General features: G+C 37.4%; 1 protein-coding gene across 1 annotated transcript in view; it reads right to left on the reverse strand.

The window, feature by feature from the left end:
- Window positions 1-1,463: 1,463 nt before the first annotated feature.
- LOC127572527 (small conductance calcium-activated potassium channel protein 2-like) overlaps window positions 1,464-17,629 on the reverse strand; it is a 103,814-nt gene continuing 87,648 nt past the window's right edge. Inside the window, 4 exon segments of the mRNA XM_052019893.1 lie at window positions 1,464-1,730; window positions 1,733-1,771; window positions 1,774-1,858; window positions 9,816-9,885. Of these exon segments, the coding sequence (XP_051875853.1) occupies window positions 1,573-1,730; window positions 1,733-1,771; window positions 1,774-1,858; window positions 9,816-9,885 (352 nt within the window). The 3' untranslated portion in view covers window positions 1,464-1,572.

Below are 17,629 nucleotides of genomic sequence, written 5' to 3' on the forward strand. Positions count from 1 at the left end.
TGAATTTGTTGTTCGTTTAAAAGCTAAGTTACATCTTTCATAAAGCATCCTTCAGCAATTCAGGACAGGCAGACTTCCCTTCGGCCAACAGTGTGATTGGCTAACAAATTGTTCTTGTAATGATATAAATCTTCTCTCCCCAACGAGCATGCATTCAATGGTCTCCATTTATTTCAAAATGTTGAAAATCACGTTGAAAGAAATGGAGATAATTAAATGGTCTCTATTTATTTGGACAGCTAGGATTCATTGACTGTTCCTGATGGTCCCTAATCAGGTTTTTGCAAACCCACAACTTCAATTACTTAATGGGGAAGGTAACATGTTCAACATGGAAAACTAAGAACAATGTTGATCACGTAGGTTGGGCAGTCAATAGTAGTTTGAGAAGTATTGTGGTTCAAAGAAGAATGGGGCACTTTTGGGGTGTTCACTCATGTACAATATATATTTGTCAATATTACATTAAGCAATATATTTTTGCCATCTATTCTTTAAAAAAGCCTAGATTTGTGTGATAATGAAGAGAAAACAAACTCTCAATGAATGATGCTTTACATTAAACATTCCAGTGTTATCCAACTTGTAATAGGCAACCTAACTTTAAAGAGTATAAGGAACAGTAAAATATAGTATTTCTCTACTTAACTTTGTAATTGGAGTACCATGATGCGTACTATCAGAATCATTATTTTCAGTGGAATATGATGATCTGTGTTGGATTCTGATCTTAATAATTTGTAAATAAAAATTTCCTGGATGATCACAAAAGCAAAATACTGAAAATATTGCTGAAAATCTGGAAAAAAATTGGAAAATGTTGGAAATACTCAACAGGTCACTCAAAGAGAGAAAAATAGTTCATGTTTGAGATCAAAGATCTTTCATGAGAACTAGGAAAAGTAGGAGTTTGAAGATGCAATATTACTGTGTAATCCACTTGCTTTGACCATTTACATTCTTTGTAATTTATTTTCATTTCTGTTTTCATTTGTGGGTTTAAGGGAGTAACATGGAAAATCATAGAAATGTCAGAAAAATGGTGTATGATTACTGATAAAATCCTCTATAACAGGCCACTTTTAACATTTCTTTTAAGCAGTAGGATATAGTGAGTATTGCTTTCACTTAACATTTTAGTCATCCGTGTGTTTCTCTTTTTAAAACTTATGTAATGATAGTTGAAACAAGATACACTTTCTTATTCATTATTGATTGAGCACCTGAGTTCTATGCCCATGAACAGAAGGGTTTAAACTGACCAGACAGAAATATCCAGAAATGTTCTTTTTATTATATTATATATTAATAAAGTCAGTTGAAGTGCGCAAGTAAAAAGTCAAGTGAGTTGTACAGAAGAAACTATCTATATAGCAGGTTAGGTGCATTCAATGTGCATCTGAGGGAGAGCACTCACTCCTTTTGGCCTAAAATAATTTTTCAGGTTCCCTGGATTCTGACATCAGAATCCGGATAACACTGTTTAGTATTGTTAGGGCTTTACAATAAAAGCTAAAATATCAACCATATGATGGCAAAAAAAAGTTCTTCTAGTGGTTAAAATATTCACTTCTAGCTACTTTCTGATGATGTTGGTGGAGCTGTTGAGGAGGACCTTCTCCTTCTGGTCGATGATCGTGATCGCTCAGCACTGCAAGGTATTTGTTTATCATGGTGCTGCATCTGAGCTTCCAGAAATTCCCTCTGCTGCTGGCTGACCGTTTGACTATAAGTCCAGGTAGAGCTTGGATAGTTCCTATTAATGTCTCTATTTAGTCTCCAATGTTACAATCCTTTTCTCAAGATCTTCACTCCTTTCATTCAGGTCTGAGATCATGTCGTACATAATGTTTTGCGTCTAAAAGGAGGAAAAGAACACATTTGAAAGTTTTACCACTTGTTACTATTTTTTCAAGAAACAAATGCTTTTATACCGAGCTAACACCAATCAGTAAAGACTGCAATATTCAAAAGAAATCTCCCATTTTGCAGAAGCAATGAATGACCCACGGTAAACAAAATCCACGTATTTTGCTTCAACAGGAAAACACAGTAAATCCTTTTGGAGACTATCAAAAGAATCAGCTATAGAACAATTAATATATGACATCCTGACAGGCATGACATTTCAATTTTAAAATCAAACATCAATGTTGCAAATTTATCAGTGAACAAATCCTCACAGGTTCCAGTCCCAATTCTTGGCAATCTCTTTGCAAGCATTGATCATAGTTAGATTTTTTTCACAAAATCTTTTATTTTAACAAGTATTTGCTGATAAATAAAGTAATTTGATTGCAAATATTAATTACATTAAGGTTCAATTACTATTTATGCAATGCGAATGAATTAAAGGAATGAATTCAGAAGTACAGTACCAAAATAAGCAAGTTTGATTGATTAGAACCAAATACATAGAACTAAAAATGGATGTTTATCTCAGTGCAAATTTTCAAACAAAAGGAAGTTAAAATATCACAATTATTCCTCCAATTTCTACTTCTACTTCCTTGGAGTTTGCCTTCTTTGATCAATCAAAATACAAATAAATTCTTTGTAGGTAATCACTATACTGAATAGGTTCGATACCAGCTGTTTTGGGGATACTTCCAATGTTTCTGAGTCAACTGTATGGAATTATTTGGCAACCACTGATGTGTTGCTTACTAAAGCAAGCTGTTCAACAGTTTTGTTGTATTAGAGTGACAAGGCTTGGTAATTTTAACAGGATTATATGATTATGTGAACAGGAAATACTCCGTTAATGCCAAATTTATCTCAACCGCTGACACCGCAACAAGCAGCAGTGTTGAGTAGCCAAACATCTGCTACAGTGATTTGATATTACGACAATTCACCAAGTCACAATTAGCGGTTAGCGTAACGCTTTACAGCGTCCAGGACCCAGGGTTCAATTCCCGCCGCTGTCCTGTAAGGAGTTTGTACGTTCTCCCCGTGTCTGCGTGGGTTTCCTCCGGGTGCTCCAGTTTCTTCCCACATTCCAAAGACGTAGGATTAGGAAGTTGTTAGACATGTTCTGTTGGCGCCGGAAGCGTGGCGACACTTGCAGGCTGCCCCCTGAACACTCTACGCAAAGATGCATTTCACTATGTGTTTGGATGTACATGTGACTATAAAATCTGATCTGATCTGATCTGATTTGAGGTAAACTGATCAGTAGATAGGTCCATATCCAGCCTTATGAATTCAACAAGTCACAATTGCTTCAAGCCAATATATGAATTCACCAAGTCACCTTTGCTTCAAGCCAAATATATGACATTCTGACAGACGTGACATTCAATTTTTTAAAACTTTGGTGATATGGAGTCCTCTGGAACCTGGGCTAGAACATTGGCATAAAGCTCAACAAGCAGAGTGCTGGAAGAACTCAGCAGGTCGAGCAGCATCTGTGGAGGCAAAAGGCGTAAGTTGACATTTCAGCTCCAGACCCTACATCAGGACAGAGAGGGAAGACAAAAGATTGCCAGTATATAGCAGTGTGAGTTACAATATGAGATGTTTGTTCTTCCAATTTGCATTTTGCCTCTCAGTAGCACTGGAGAAGACCGAGGACAGACAGGTCGGTGTGGGAGTGGGAAGGAGAGTTAAGTGACTTGCAACTGGAAGCTCAAGATGGCCATTGAGAACAGAGTGCAGGTGCTTCTGCAAAACGGTTACCTAATATCCAGTAGTATTGAAGTCAAGACATTTACAGAGGACACACAAAAACAAAGGGCTTAAATGGCAGATAACAATGAGGCAAAGGGACTTTTCTTTTTGTTTGGTTAGATGTAACAGTGATGTACAGCAGGGATTGGTGCTAAGGCCTTAACATTTACAATGGATATGAATGACTTGGACAAATGGAATCAATGAAATGGTTGCTACATTTGTGAATGAGAGAAACATAGGAAAGTAAATGGCAAAAGGATACAAAGAGGTGACTACAGGATATAGATGGATTAATTGAGAGGGTAAAGATAATGGCAAATGCAGTACAACATGGGCTAAATGTGAAATCATCCATTTTGGCATAAAGAATTTTAAAAAATTAAAAAAGAATAGCTGAAAGATAAAAAAAATTGCAGAGCTCTAGGATGCAGAAGGATCTGATTTGCTTAAGAAGGCTGGTTGGTGATATTTGAGACCTCTGGAACCTGAAGTAGGGTCTGATTTGCAAGAGGCTACTGGACAAGCAGAACAAGTGATTAGAAAACTAAACAGAACATTATTATTCATTACTAGGGGATTTGAATACAAAATGAGGAGGTAATGTTTCACTTACATAGGGCAATGGTGAGAACACGTTTGGAGTACTGCTTACAGTTTTAGTTTTAAGGAAGGATGTTCAGAGGAATTCTACTGGACTAATACCTAGAATGGGCAGGTTGTGTAGTGAGGGAAAAGATCAGACAGGTGAGATTTGTATCCCCTGAAGATTAGAAAAGTGATAGGGGATTTGATGGAAACATACAAGATCCTGTGGTTCTTGATAGAATGGTCCTTCTTTTGCTACACTCAGCACCGCCTTTGAGTGGACGTTCGCAAGAGCATTGATTCACCGGGTAAAGACTGGACAAAAGGCATTAATCAGCAGGAAGGTTTCCCTGTCCACATTTGACCAGGTGCAGGAGACTTCACAGCATCCAAGCATCTATTGTTGAGGACTCCCAGTGTCATTCCCTCCTGAATGTCGGAGGCTGTGTCACCACTTCTGGTGCATTTATTCTGATACTGGAGAGGATACTGGACTAGCTGGGTGGGCACCATGGTCGGCATAGAATCATTGGCCGAAGGGCCTGAATCTATGCTGTATTGCTCTATGACTCTGACATCCCCAGGGATTGTGATGATTATGAGATGTTGATTGAGAGGCATGATTGAAAGTACAGCTCTAGCAAACTGTTGTCTGGCTAAACTATAGGATTGCTATACTAATTTTGTCTCAATTCTCAAATGTGAGCAAGGAGAACTTCTTAGGGTTTACCGGGTGACACTTTCACTGCAGCTTTTAAATTTGAACACTTGTTCACTGCTTATTATATTTAGAATTGATTTTTGTATTTTTTTTATGCAGTTGCAGCTTTATATGATTAGGCTTATTTTATAACTGTAGGTGGACTGCCCACAAGATTTCACAGCAGGACAACACATCAAATATGTCTCTTTCTGAATGTCCAATCTTCACAATCAAAGCTCCATACTGGGAATCACAGCTCATAATGTTGCCTTAATATGCACTGAGTTTACAGTGCCAAAAATGCAATGCACTACTGCAATAGTTTAATGAACAATAACAGCAAATTTTTCATGTTAGAAAATGGTGCTGCACATTCTGTGAGCTATCCACTGAAAATGACCACACATCATAGTCAACACCTTGGAGTGTAAAGCTGGAACTTTATCAGTGAAGATAAAGAAAATGGTTTATGGTGAGTACAGTACATACTGAAATATGGTTCCAGTTTATTGATTAAAGTCGGTTGATGACAACAGCACTAAGTGGCATGAGAGATGAGCGTTAACATTCAGCACAGAGGGGCATTGCATCTTAATAGTACAGAAACACACAACCAAAAAGTGGCAGAAGGCAACACGTGGGTGTACACATCCAAAGAGTGGCAGCACAACACATGGGTGCACTAGCACACAGATTCATAGAGTTGCACAGGAATGAATCATGCATTGACACACAGCAATGAGTGCCACAGCCTGTAAAAGTCCATAAAATTCCAAAGGGGTATAACATATAACAAAGCATTAATAATCAGCATAGAACCACATGGGTTGGGACAGTAATTTCTTTTGCAGATACGCAAACCAATGTCTTTGTCCTCTAGCAGGCCACATTCCCTGCATTAAGGCCCTAGTTAGTCAGCTACTTTGGGCTGGCCACTTCAACACATGCCCAACAGTAGGCTTACGAAACAAACACTCCACCCTGACCTGACCTGCTGAGTTCCTCCAGCATTTTGTGTGCGTTACTCCACTCTGAGCTCTGTCTTGGGGGCAGGTTAAAGGTGAACGGAAACAATGGTTCAAGAAGGCGCACAAAGTTTCCCTGAGGATCTGTACCACTGACCTCTGGGAATTCCTGGCACATGACCACTCAAAGTGTTTGGAATGGTATGGAAAACCTCATGGCCATGCAACAGGAGCTCTTTGTAATTGATGAAAGGATTGCACAAGCTTTCAAACTACCCATCAGCTAACCTGTCAGACACCATGTGCCCCATTTCTGGAAGAGTCTGCAGTTCTCACATGGGCTTCATTAACCACCTCAGAGCCCCAAACCAGAGTGGAAGTAAATCATCCTTGATCCTGAGGAACTCCTTAAAAAGACAGTGCATGACACCTTTGTAGTACTGAGGGAGTGCTGCACTGTCAGGTGAGACCCGTTGTACTAACCAGGGTGGATATAAAAAATCATCCATTGTGTTATTTCAAAGAAGAACAATATTCTGGTCAATATTTATCCCTCAATCAATCAACAGTACTGAAACAAATGGTCAGATCATCATCATGTTATGGATTGTGAGAGGTGGTGTGCACAAACTCTCTGCTGTGTTCCTCATTACAAAATGACAACATCCGAATATTACTTAAAAGAATGTAAGGCACTTAAGAGATGTTAGGAGCTTGCAAGATGATACAAGAATGCAAGTCTTTCCTTTTTCTTTCCCCTTTCCTGTTAATACTCAGCACCACTGATAGAACATTTTGAATAGATTTAAATAAATGATTTCCAGGAGAGGAAATATCTTCAGCAACCCTAGCAGTAGAAAGAAAAGAGCTATTTTGAAAATTTCTTTTAAAATACCATCAAAAGGTTAAAAATGAGGCAATAAAGTTTTTTTTACACAAGGTTGAACAATTCCACATTCTCAGTAGGTAACTATTCTTTTAGATAGTAAAACAATATTTTGACTCCAACTCTCTAGTCCCCACTCCTTGGAAGTAGAGCTCACTTGTTGGCAGTGTGGGGTAACAAAATTACCCCCAACATCTTCACTTCATTATACTTTGTTTTTTTTAAGACCTATTCAATTCTATTCTAATAATGATTGTCCTTGGTCAATAACTAGGCTTTGGTTTTGCTTTGCAGACACTCAATCCTGTCCCTGGTAATGTGAGCTGAAATCCCCGATTACTTGTTAGTTCTTCACCTTTATCAGGCAGGAGAAAACTCAAACTATTTCAGGCAAATGAGTTTTAAAGGCATCCCTTAAATTTGTTATAGCTGGAAAATATACCTTTCAGGCTCAGATTTGTGCAACCCATTATCAGACCGAATCAACATCTCCATTCTCATCCAGTGGATTTCGTTGTCTGGCATGGTCCTTTAAAGAGTTCTAATGTACGATGATCAAACTTAAAGCTAATTAAAACTTACACTTGATATTTGATTCAAGAGTGCATGGGCTTTTGCAATCACAAGGGAAACAGTATACACTGGCTGTTCTATCTATTCCAATCACAAAATCAATAGTTTATGATTGGAAGGTGCTGGTTGCCAGATCACCCTTTCAAACTTTTATCTACTTGGAAAATGCAGCTGTTAAGTTGCAAGAGGGAGACATCTAAAATCTTTTTTTTTATGATCAATTTAGACACCTTGAGATAATATGGAGTGTTTTTTTTACACTATGTCAGAAATTGGTTGAAAAGTATAAAGAGCTCTGCTAGATTCAGTCCATGCTTTGATATTTGCTAGTAAGGTCTTCAGTTGGCCATCAATACCAGAAAGAAAGAGTTCCATTTACAACACTGTGGACCTTTTGCAGATTCAAACCATCCCAGGAAGCTGATACCAACCCTTTGTTTTACGACTTGTTTTACTGCTGAGCATGATTTTTTTTTTGTATCACCATTTTTTTGTTAAGCATTGCAACAAAAAGGTCAGATACGGTATTGTAGAAAATTGTCTTTGGTCACATTCACCAGGTTTCCAAGATACTTTTGGCAGTTTCTGAAATTTGCTTTCAGTGGAGGCAATAGATCCAAATTTTGGAAGTGGAAAACAATGTGCAACTCCACTATGTCTTTGTGTTAAACAGACAATTGAGGACAGATGTCAATTGCTTCTCCATTCTTCTTCCATCGTGTATTGCCTGCTTGCAGAAGAAGTTACTTACCTTAGTGGCTGGAAGGATGAAAGGATTAAACAATAACATAAACTCTTACTTATTTATATTTCACTGTGATTCCTTAAGAGGACAAATGAACAATAATACAGGGAGGTTAGTATAAGTGGTAATATTATACAAAATAAAGGCAAACGCTTCTTCTGTAAAATGTGGTCAGTTTTTTTTAAACAAAATACAACATTTTGTTTCTTGGTTTCAGAAGATCTCAGCAAAGGCAAATTTTAAAGAAACAACTCCAGTGAATCTGACCCAGCTGTGTTGGAAAACGTATGATCTAAAAAAAACGTATGTGTAAAGGGCTCCAAACCATTCATGCAGTCTGCAGAAGTTATTTGAAAAATTTGCACGCATTTATGAAATTTCTGTGTCCTCCCATACTCAAATTCCTGATAATGTGCTCCCATCTAGCAAAACTTCACACTGGGAATTTTAATTCACATAAAATATACCTATATATTTTACACAATAGTTAGAGTTACCTTATGATCACTACTCCTGTTTGATACCTGCGAATATACTCGCCCTGCCATTCCATCCCTGAATTTCTGTTGATGCAGTCTCTTCCTACCTCAGTTGATCTGTAGAAGAGAGTTTATGCAATGGTGTCTCAAAAAAAATCTTATATTCAAGATGACGAAGAAGGTTCCTGCCATCTATGTAGGAAAATGAGGGAAGTTCTTGAAGCCTATGCTAACCTGTGTGGACATATAGAACTCTTCCTCTAGCAGAAATGTCATCAGTGGGACTACCTTTAACTTAATTCCTATAAAGTAATACCATGGACGGATTCCTTTTGTGAAATGTTCATGTCTCACGGAAGCTATCTGAAAATGGAGACTTTTGGAGAACATCCCCCATTTCTTTGTGACAGTGTTTGCTACCCAAGTAAAAATGCGCAATACTAACATTTACAGATGATATGGTGCCAGCACTTCATAAAATACTACACAAGACTGGACTATGGCTTTGGACTGTTTCTCTGACATGTCCTCCACCACATGAGATTGGGTACAACCTTGTTGGTTGCTGTTTGGTCTGACAAAGTAGCACACATATGCAGCTCTTTAGACTGATTATTTAGCCAGAAGCTTAACTAAGTTCCTAATTGAATTTCAGTAGTGCCCAGCCATAATTCTGTCCTGTAATCAACAACAGATTTTCTTTAGGAACTCTCTATTAAGGACAAAACATCATAAATAGAAAGTACTTCAGTAGCCTCTTGCCATTTCTGTAGCTTTGAACTTGGTCCACCTGCTCCAGGGAAGGCCTACAAAGTAACAGCAGCAAAATAGTGGAACATTTCATTTACTGAAGTATCTGCTGTGACTTGTGTCCATTTGCTTGCGAGACTACCTCCCATGACTGGGGAGAAAGAATGAGACAGGACAGGATGAAGTACACAGAGTGAGTGAGGGAGAAATCACGTAAATACTAAACATGCCAGTGATTTCCCATGTTAGATTACCTGCTTTATTGATTGTATGTGAAATATAATAAATAAGCATTTTTATGATGTCTTACAATAAATTTAAAAAATAACAGAAATAATTCTGTACTGGTTGAGGAGAATACTTGAAATTTGTTAGAACAATCATCTATCAATTAACAAAAATCAAGGTGCAAGATTTTAAGAAAATTCACAAATTGGTAATAAACCCCACTAACCTTAGCAAGATCCACCAAAGTATTTGCTTGATCATTTAACTTGCGTTGTTCCATTTTTACACTTCGTAACCTGAAGGCAACATTCATTTTAGTTGGTCAATTTCATTTCATTCTGCAATGTCATCTTCAAAAAAGAACATGCAGTAAAATTCACCAGAGCAAACCACCTGCATGAACAATGATTTTCTTACTTTTAAAAGTTCAAAACCACTCATCTGTCTGTTAAATGAGAAGCATGCTTCCTTGATATGGAAATAGTTGGTAGCATAAAAAATGTGTGCATTTTGTAATATATTAGACACAGCTTCAGATGAGAAAAAAATAATAAGAGGACTTTACAAATGTCAGACCAAAGTTTAGGCATTCATAAAAAGCCTAAGTATCATGACCACTAGACATAGGATGGGAAAAGATCAGTACGAGACCATCCCCAAAGTTCTGTATACTTTCTATTACAACTTGAGGCCCATTTCCTAAAAACTAAGTATGTTAGTGATGATTCAATTGGACTCTGAAGGACAGCTATAGTCTGCTCTACAACAGATTAATTTGTTGTACAATGTACATTCACATAATAAAAAGATGTGGATTGTCAATATCTTCTAAATGTACTTAACAATACAAAGAACAAATGTACAAAGAAACAAGCATTCCCCACCTTGAACTGAGCACAGCCTATATATTGACATTCAATTTCCAAAATCCATTTTAACTTTGATTCAGAAAATTCTGACTTTACAATTATGAACTAAGATAATTTGCAATATCCTCCCCTGGATTCTGGAAATAAATTTGTCACTAACTAACCTCAAATTTTAGAAACTGTTGACAATCCCAATATTCATTTTATTTATCATTCCTAACAGGTGAATTCTAAAAACAAATCTTTAGCACTTTGTTTTTTTTGAATTTCAAGAGTTAAATTTCTGATTAAGCACATTATAGTGATGTTCAAAATCATAAATCTGTGTCTTAAATTTCACTACCAAAATGTTGCTGTTTCTTTCTAATTAATGATGCCGCTAAATGACTTAGTAAAGATCAAACCTAAATACTCTGTTTGGGATACTATCAGGAGGATCAGGGAAAGCAAAAAATAATTACAGAATTATCTGAATTACACCTTTGGCTATACAACTTCTGATATGATCATAAATATTACTTCCATAACTGACTGATTCACCAGTTGTCCACTTTCAGAATCCAACAACATAAATACAGCAGTGGGCCAAATTCAGTCCAAACTCAGTTATGATTTTTTGATATTTCTAACACTATCCCAGAGGTCCCTTGGCCCCATGTATCTGAAATATTCCTATGTCCGTCTGGCCTGATACCAGTCCTGCAAAATGGATTTGATCAAGATAAGTTTGTTTTCAATGTAACTCAGTGATAAGTGAGAGTCCTATTAAAATGAAAACATTATAAACATCTTGCAGCTAGTCATAACCTGTTTAGAATGACATCCCCTTCATCTAATTTATTATTGCACACGATGTATCACTGTACATTTTTAAATTTGCAATTAGATTGGTGTGATCTAGTACAATTTGACACAGGTTTTGCCAATACAGAATTGTTTCGTGGGACTATTCTTTCTATATTATTTTCTACAAGATATATATATTTTAAAGCTTTGCTTATTCATTTTTACATGATCCCGGGATATGAGAAGCTGAGGGTAGCTTCAAATTAAATATTTTTATAAATAAACAATACTTGTAGTTTGTTAACAAATTATAGAAAATTTAGTTCCAAGACAATTACATTATGATTTCACTTATGGAATATTAGTTTATGTGGCATGTTAGTTCTCCACAATAATTTACTTTCTTCATAAATTTAAGGTAAGTCTTTGAAGAAGACCATACTTCACTTGCAGAAAAAAAATTTAATTAGTCTGGGAGGCAACAATCAATCTATTCAAAAGCCTTTTTATCCTTAAGTTTTAGTGAGTTCCTCAAAACATCTCACTATTCTGCAGATTAAAACCAAGCAAGTCTGATGAATGAACTCCCTCATTCTAATTCCACTAATTGTAGTGGGTGGTTTCAGGTTTTAAGTTTAAATTCTTAAACATGCATTCATGTCTTAAAAAAAACAATATGTTTCTTCTGTGACTATTAACTCCAAACTGTGTTATTTGCCTGTACATTTTGACAGCACATTCATTTCATTCTCAGGAATCTGCTAAATAGTTACACAAGCATAAGCATCCATGGATCAGAGGTATAGGACACGTGTCCAATAATAGTAGGAGATGATCTCATGCATGCAATCAGGGAAATGATACAAACTAGGCAACAGTTGAGTACGAGTCACCAATTGCTTAACAGCTATATGAATACTATTTCCAAATGTAATAACGCAGGCCATTTCACATTCTGAAGTATAAGCAATACAAGAACAAAGCACATTTGTCTACTCCATCCCAGCTTTCCGCTTCTTTCCTTTTTCCTTTGTTGTCACCACTTCCCTCACAACTGTGGTTATTGTTTCCCTCCTTGAGTACAGGTTCCCCACTAAATCTCTACATCTTTCCAACTTTCTTTCCTCCTTGACACCATCTCTTTGACCAAATGCTAGTGATCTGTCCCAATATCTAATGCAGTTCAGTGTCAATTTTAGTTGGATAATCTTCCCTTGAAAAGCTATTCCATGAATGCATGCTTTTGTTGTTGAAAACCAGATTTAGAACCAGGGAGGAAATATTTTTATAAAGATGGCGGAAACCCCATTGAAACAAACTATTTTTCTGACCTTGCTATCCTGTCACTTAGAGCACACATCAGACATTCTGCCAGGTTGGAAAATTATGCTATGGATTTGTGTTGGCCCAAAGAGTGTTCCTGCTCATCCTGGCTCAGACAGAACTTCAAAAAGTGTTTTCAAAAATACATTATGTTAATCTTCTCACATTACTGGCAAGGGCAATGATAGAGTCAGCCACAGTTAAAATAGAGTGTGTGTCTGAATAATGTTATCAGAAGACGACTTCACCTTTCAAAGTCAACCTTATATATAAAGGCCCACATTTCCTCTGCTTTGCACCAATTAAAATAGCAACCATGAAAACAGTTTGGTTCTACTGGTACAGTTCCCAAACCTGACATTAAATTTACATTTGCATCTTTCTCACTGGGAAGGCAGGTAAAATGTTGACCCTAATATTTCAACACCAACCTTATTTCAAACTCTGAACACAAGTAACATTTCCACATCTCTCTGACATCGCTGATTCCATCCATACCAGACAACTGTCTAAATTATCACCATCCCCAAATAATACTATCAAAGCTGCAGTAAAAAACACACCAAAAATTCATGCTCATTTAAACCTTGAGCGATTCACACAAACATCAAAAAATCAACAGTTCCTTGAATTAATGCCCCAGCACTTTGGACAACATTATAATCTATAAATGAATCAAAAAGTAATACTGAGATATTGTATGGGATCCTTAAACATTTCTAATCACAACACACAGGCTTTCAGGACTCCATTGGAACAAAATTAATTGAAATAAGTTACATGATTCTCAGATCCAGAGCAATTATAAACACACAGGCAACATAGACACTAGTCAGGCACGTAGACGCCACAGCCAAGAAAGCTCACCAGTGCCTCTTCTTCCTCAGGAGGCTAAAGAAATTTGGCATGTCCCCTTTGACACTCACCAACTTTTATCGATGCACCATAGAAAGCGTCCTATCTGGATGCATCATGGCTTGGTATGGCAACTGCTCCACCCGGGACTGCAAGAAACTGCAGAGAATTGTGGACACAGCTCAGCACATCACGGAAACCAGCCTCCTCTCTATGGACTCTGTCTATACCTCTCGCTGCCTTGGTGAAGCAGCCAGCATAATCAAAGACCCCACCCACCTGGATCATTCTCTCTTCTCTTCTCCTCCATCAGGCAAAAAATACAGGAGCCTGAGGGCACATACCACCAGGCTGGAGGACAGCTTCTATCCCACTGTGATAAGACTATTGAACAGTTCCCTTATACAATGAGATGGACTCTTGACCTCACAATCTACCTTGTTATGACCTTGCACCTTATTGTCTACCTGCAATGCATTTCCCTGTAGCTGTGACACTTTACTCTGTATTCTGTTATTGTTTTTACCCTGTACTACCTCAATGCACTGTGTAATGAATTGACCTGTACGATCGGTATGCAAGACAAGTTTTTCACTGTACCTCGGTACAAGTGACAATAATAAACCAATACCAATATCTGGCCATCTCTCTTCAGCACTTCCTGCTCTTTGTTACATGTTACACAAAGGCACATGCATATTTTGCTAGCCATACAATCTATTACCATGCAACTTTAATATTCCAAGATGTGCTAATTATCACTGGTAAAGGACCTCCCTTATTAAAGACTAACAGAAATGGATTAAGTTAAGAAATAGTTAGATATTATGAATATGGCTCATGGTATGTTTAGTCTCCTGAAATTATATACTCAGTTAGTCTTCAGACACTTTAAAAAAACAAGTGACTTCAACTCAATAGCCTATTAATGAGAAAGCTACCTTGTGTAAAGGCATGATCTTGTCATGTTTACTGTTTGCTTGGGCCACTTCATGGTTACTGTTTGCAGGACTACGTATCCTAATACTGTTCCAACCTAGTGTGCTGGTGAACTCAGTATCATCACCTTTGATAAAACTATTATTTCCATCAGTAGGGCTATTACCAAAAGGGTAAAGGGAACAGAAAAGGCTACTTCTTCAGACTTTTCACTGGGTAATGAAATCCACGTGGTGCACGAGTTGGACCAGAGAGTATGACTGAGGCATTAGACACCTAGTTTTTCACTAAGGGACCAGCACATAATTTCATGAAATTTTCAATTGCCCTACTTCTCATCCAAAATTAGCAGGATTGTTGAGTCCATGAGGCCACTGTAGTCTTTGAAAAAGGAAACCAGTAGAATGAAAGTCCACCAGTTAAGATGGACAAATAAACTAGCTATTGGCTGTGATTACTGATGAACAACAGCGTTCCCTTGAAGATGTTCAAGGTAACTCATGATTACCTTCAGGAAGAACAATTGAAAATTTCCCTGAGTTCCCCCCACCCCAGCTCCCTGCAGTTAATGTAATTTTTATTTTTGTGTTTTTTACCCCTACAAGATCCAACTCTCAAGAGATAGTTCTAATAAGAGATAGATGGCCAAGCAGTGTGCAAGTTTGATCAGAAGTCTAGATGGAGCATTATTGATGGGGCTTATGGTCTTCTTTTGCTCCTTTTCATATAAAAATTGCAGAACAGTGCAAAGCAACACTGCCACACTCTCAAATCACATGATGGCCCAGATTTTGCTAGAGAATGCCAGAAGTTCCACATGGACATGGAAGTCTCAGATTTGCAGGGCAAGTTCCTCCAGTGATTCCATGGCTCTGCTCCACTACTGGACTCCTTTTAACTTCAATCAGGACTGTAGGACTGTGGAGAAGAAAGGGAGGATAACTTCCCTTTTTAAAAATAAACATTTGAGTTTTGCTTAATATTTTTCATTATTAAGAAGTGGAGTGCTTTATGTAACATTTTTCAATTTAATAATGTTTAGTCAATTTTAAATTTTAAATTGTAATTATTGTTAATAGCTTTTAAATACTTCATGTCAGAGGCATTTGGAAATATCAGAAAACCTTGAAAATTTTGAAAGCAGGTAAAACTGGGGCAGAACTTTGCTGGTTGTCAGATGTTTCCACAGGACTTTCTGGTTCACTCATGTGACTCCATTACAGAGCTCAGGGCCTCGACGCTTAGCTCTGGACTGACCAAGAATGCGATATTGGGCTTCTGTATTCAATTCTGGTTGGTTCAGGGTAATGAAGAACTCTGGCTGCAAGTATGGATAATATGTCTAAGACAGTATAGACTGGACCATCAATTACGGCCTAGCTACAAAGGCCAATTTTCTTCTCTTCTCTAAATGTAAGTAGACCATAATGCACCAAAGTTGTCCCAACAAGATATGAATCCATTCGTACCAAGAGGTTCAGGTCATTGTAATACTCCCAGCATTACTTCAATGCAGGAAAAGACATGAGCAGTATTTGTGGAACCAGGTTTATTGATGCTTCCAAGCCTGATGGGCCTCAGCCCCAAAGACCAAGCTGCTGCGGGAACTGTCATATTTGGGTCTGTTTTAAGTAGAGGCCCAGGAAAATAGATTGAAAGATACAAGCATCTCGGTCATGCTCTTTTACCTGCCTATCGACAAAGCTGATTAGGTCCTAGTTCAGGCACTCTTCATCCTATCCAGGGAAACTGCATGTAATTGTGGGTTTTAATCCAAACTTGTTTTTTGTATATGGCTAGAAAATGGTGCTCAGTGGCCAGGGAGGGGTGCAGTTGGTGGGGGGGTGGTGGGGTGTGGATTGGTGAAGTGCAAGCTGCTTTTTGAAGGGGGAGGTTCAGGTCGGCAGGTCAGTGGGTGAGAGACTGGGGTCTCCCTGCAGGGCACACTGATTTACTTGTACTTCTTTCAGTTTAGTGTACTTTATTAGCTACTCTGGATGCATCCTCCTCTGCAGTGAGGAGACCAAACATGGACAAAGGGAGCAGTTTGCAAAATTCCTCTCCTTAGTCCCACTTCCAGTCATTTGTCAACATTATTTCCTTGTCTAATTCCCACTCTGATCGCTCTACCTTTTTGGTCATTCTATACTGTTCAACATAAAATTGAATACAGCAGCTTTGAATCAGGTGCTTTTTACAGCCTTCTGCATTCAGAGTTCAACAATTTCAGATGATTATCATTGTCACCATTTTATCAGACAGCCAGTGTTGGTATTGATTCTGCATAGGACATTTATAAACCTTTAGACCATCTTTGCTTTTAAAAGAATACAATCTACTTTCACCTTGTACAATCATCCTTTCTCCAGTCAAGTTCTCCTGTCTGGTACCACATCACAGACACCTCCTTTTGTTCTTCCCTTCCCATTGCACTTTCCCTGCCCCTGTATTTTCTTAAAACCTATTAGTTTACAACTTTTTTCTTGGTCTGATGGAAGAAGGTAGTAAACCTGAAACACTAATATTTTTATCTCTCTCCAGAAATGTTACCTGAGCAGCTAATGATTTCCAGCACTTTTGTTTCTATTTTGTTAAAAATCTAATATCCATAATATTTCCTTTTGAAAGGGCGTGTTGTTATTTATTTATTTAAATTATAACTAACTTTAAGAATGCCAATCTTCTCAATAATATAGTGCCAATAATTCAAGATTATCAAGTGAATCTTCATTGATAGATTGAGTTATCCCAATGCTTACTAGCTGTTAGTGGCATTTGTTAAATTATGTTAATATATCATTTATTTTGTTGCAAAACTGTTTCTTATTTTGATTTATAGATTCTTCACAGGGAAGTTTAGCTGCAAGAACAAAACAAATAAGATAAAATCAGTATTAGGCCAAAGCTTTATCTTTTTAAGATCAACCATTTACCATTTCATCATTCCAAATGAATTTCACTTATCACAGATTAGATCATGGTTTCTGATCAGGTTTCCATGGAGGTGGTCAAACCATTAAATTCACAATGATAATACCTCTTTCTTGCATGCATAGGGATTTGAAAGATCATTGGAATACAACACACATAACTTACTTTCGAGCTCTAGTTTCATTTTGTAGAAATACAAGAAGACAAACAAAAAGAAAGTAAATATAAAATAAGGTACACCATAAAACAATGCATAAAATAATATCAATCTGACAATAGTTTCACTCTTTTTAGAACAGACTAGGGTATAAGCAAATAACATTCGTTCAATTTAACC

The sequence above is a fragment of the Pristis pectinata genome, chromosome 7 (assembly GCF_009764475.1).
Source record: "Pristis pectinata isolate sPriPec2 chromosome 7, sPriPec2.1.pri, whole genome shotgun sequence".
In the NCBI taxonomy this organism is placed as follows: Eukaryota; Metazoa; Chordata; class Chondrichthyes; order Rhinopristiformes; family Pristidae; genus Pristis; species Pristis pectinata.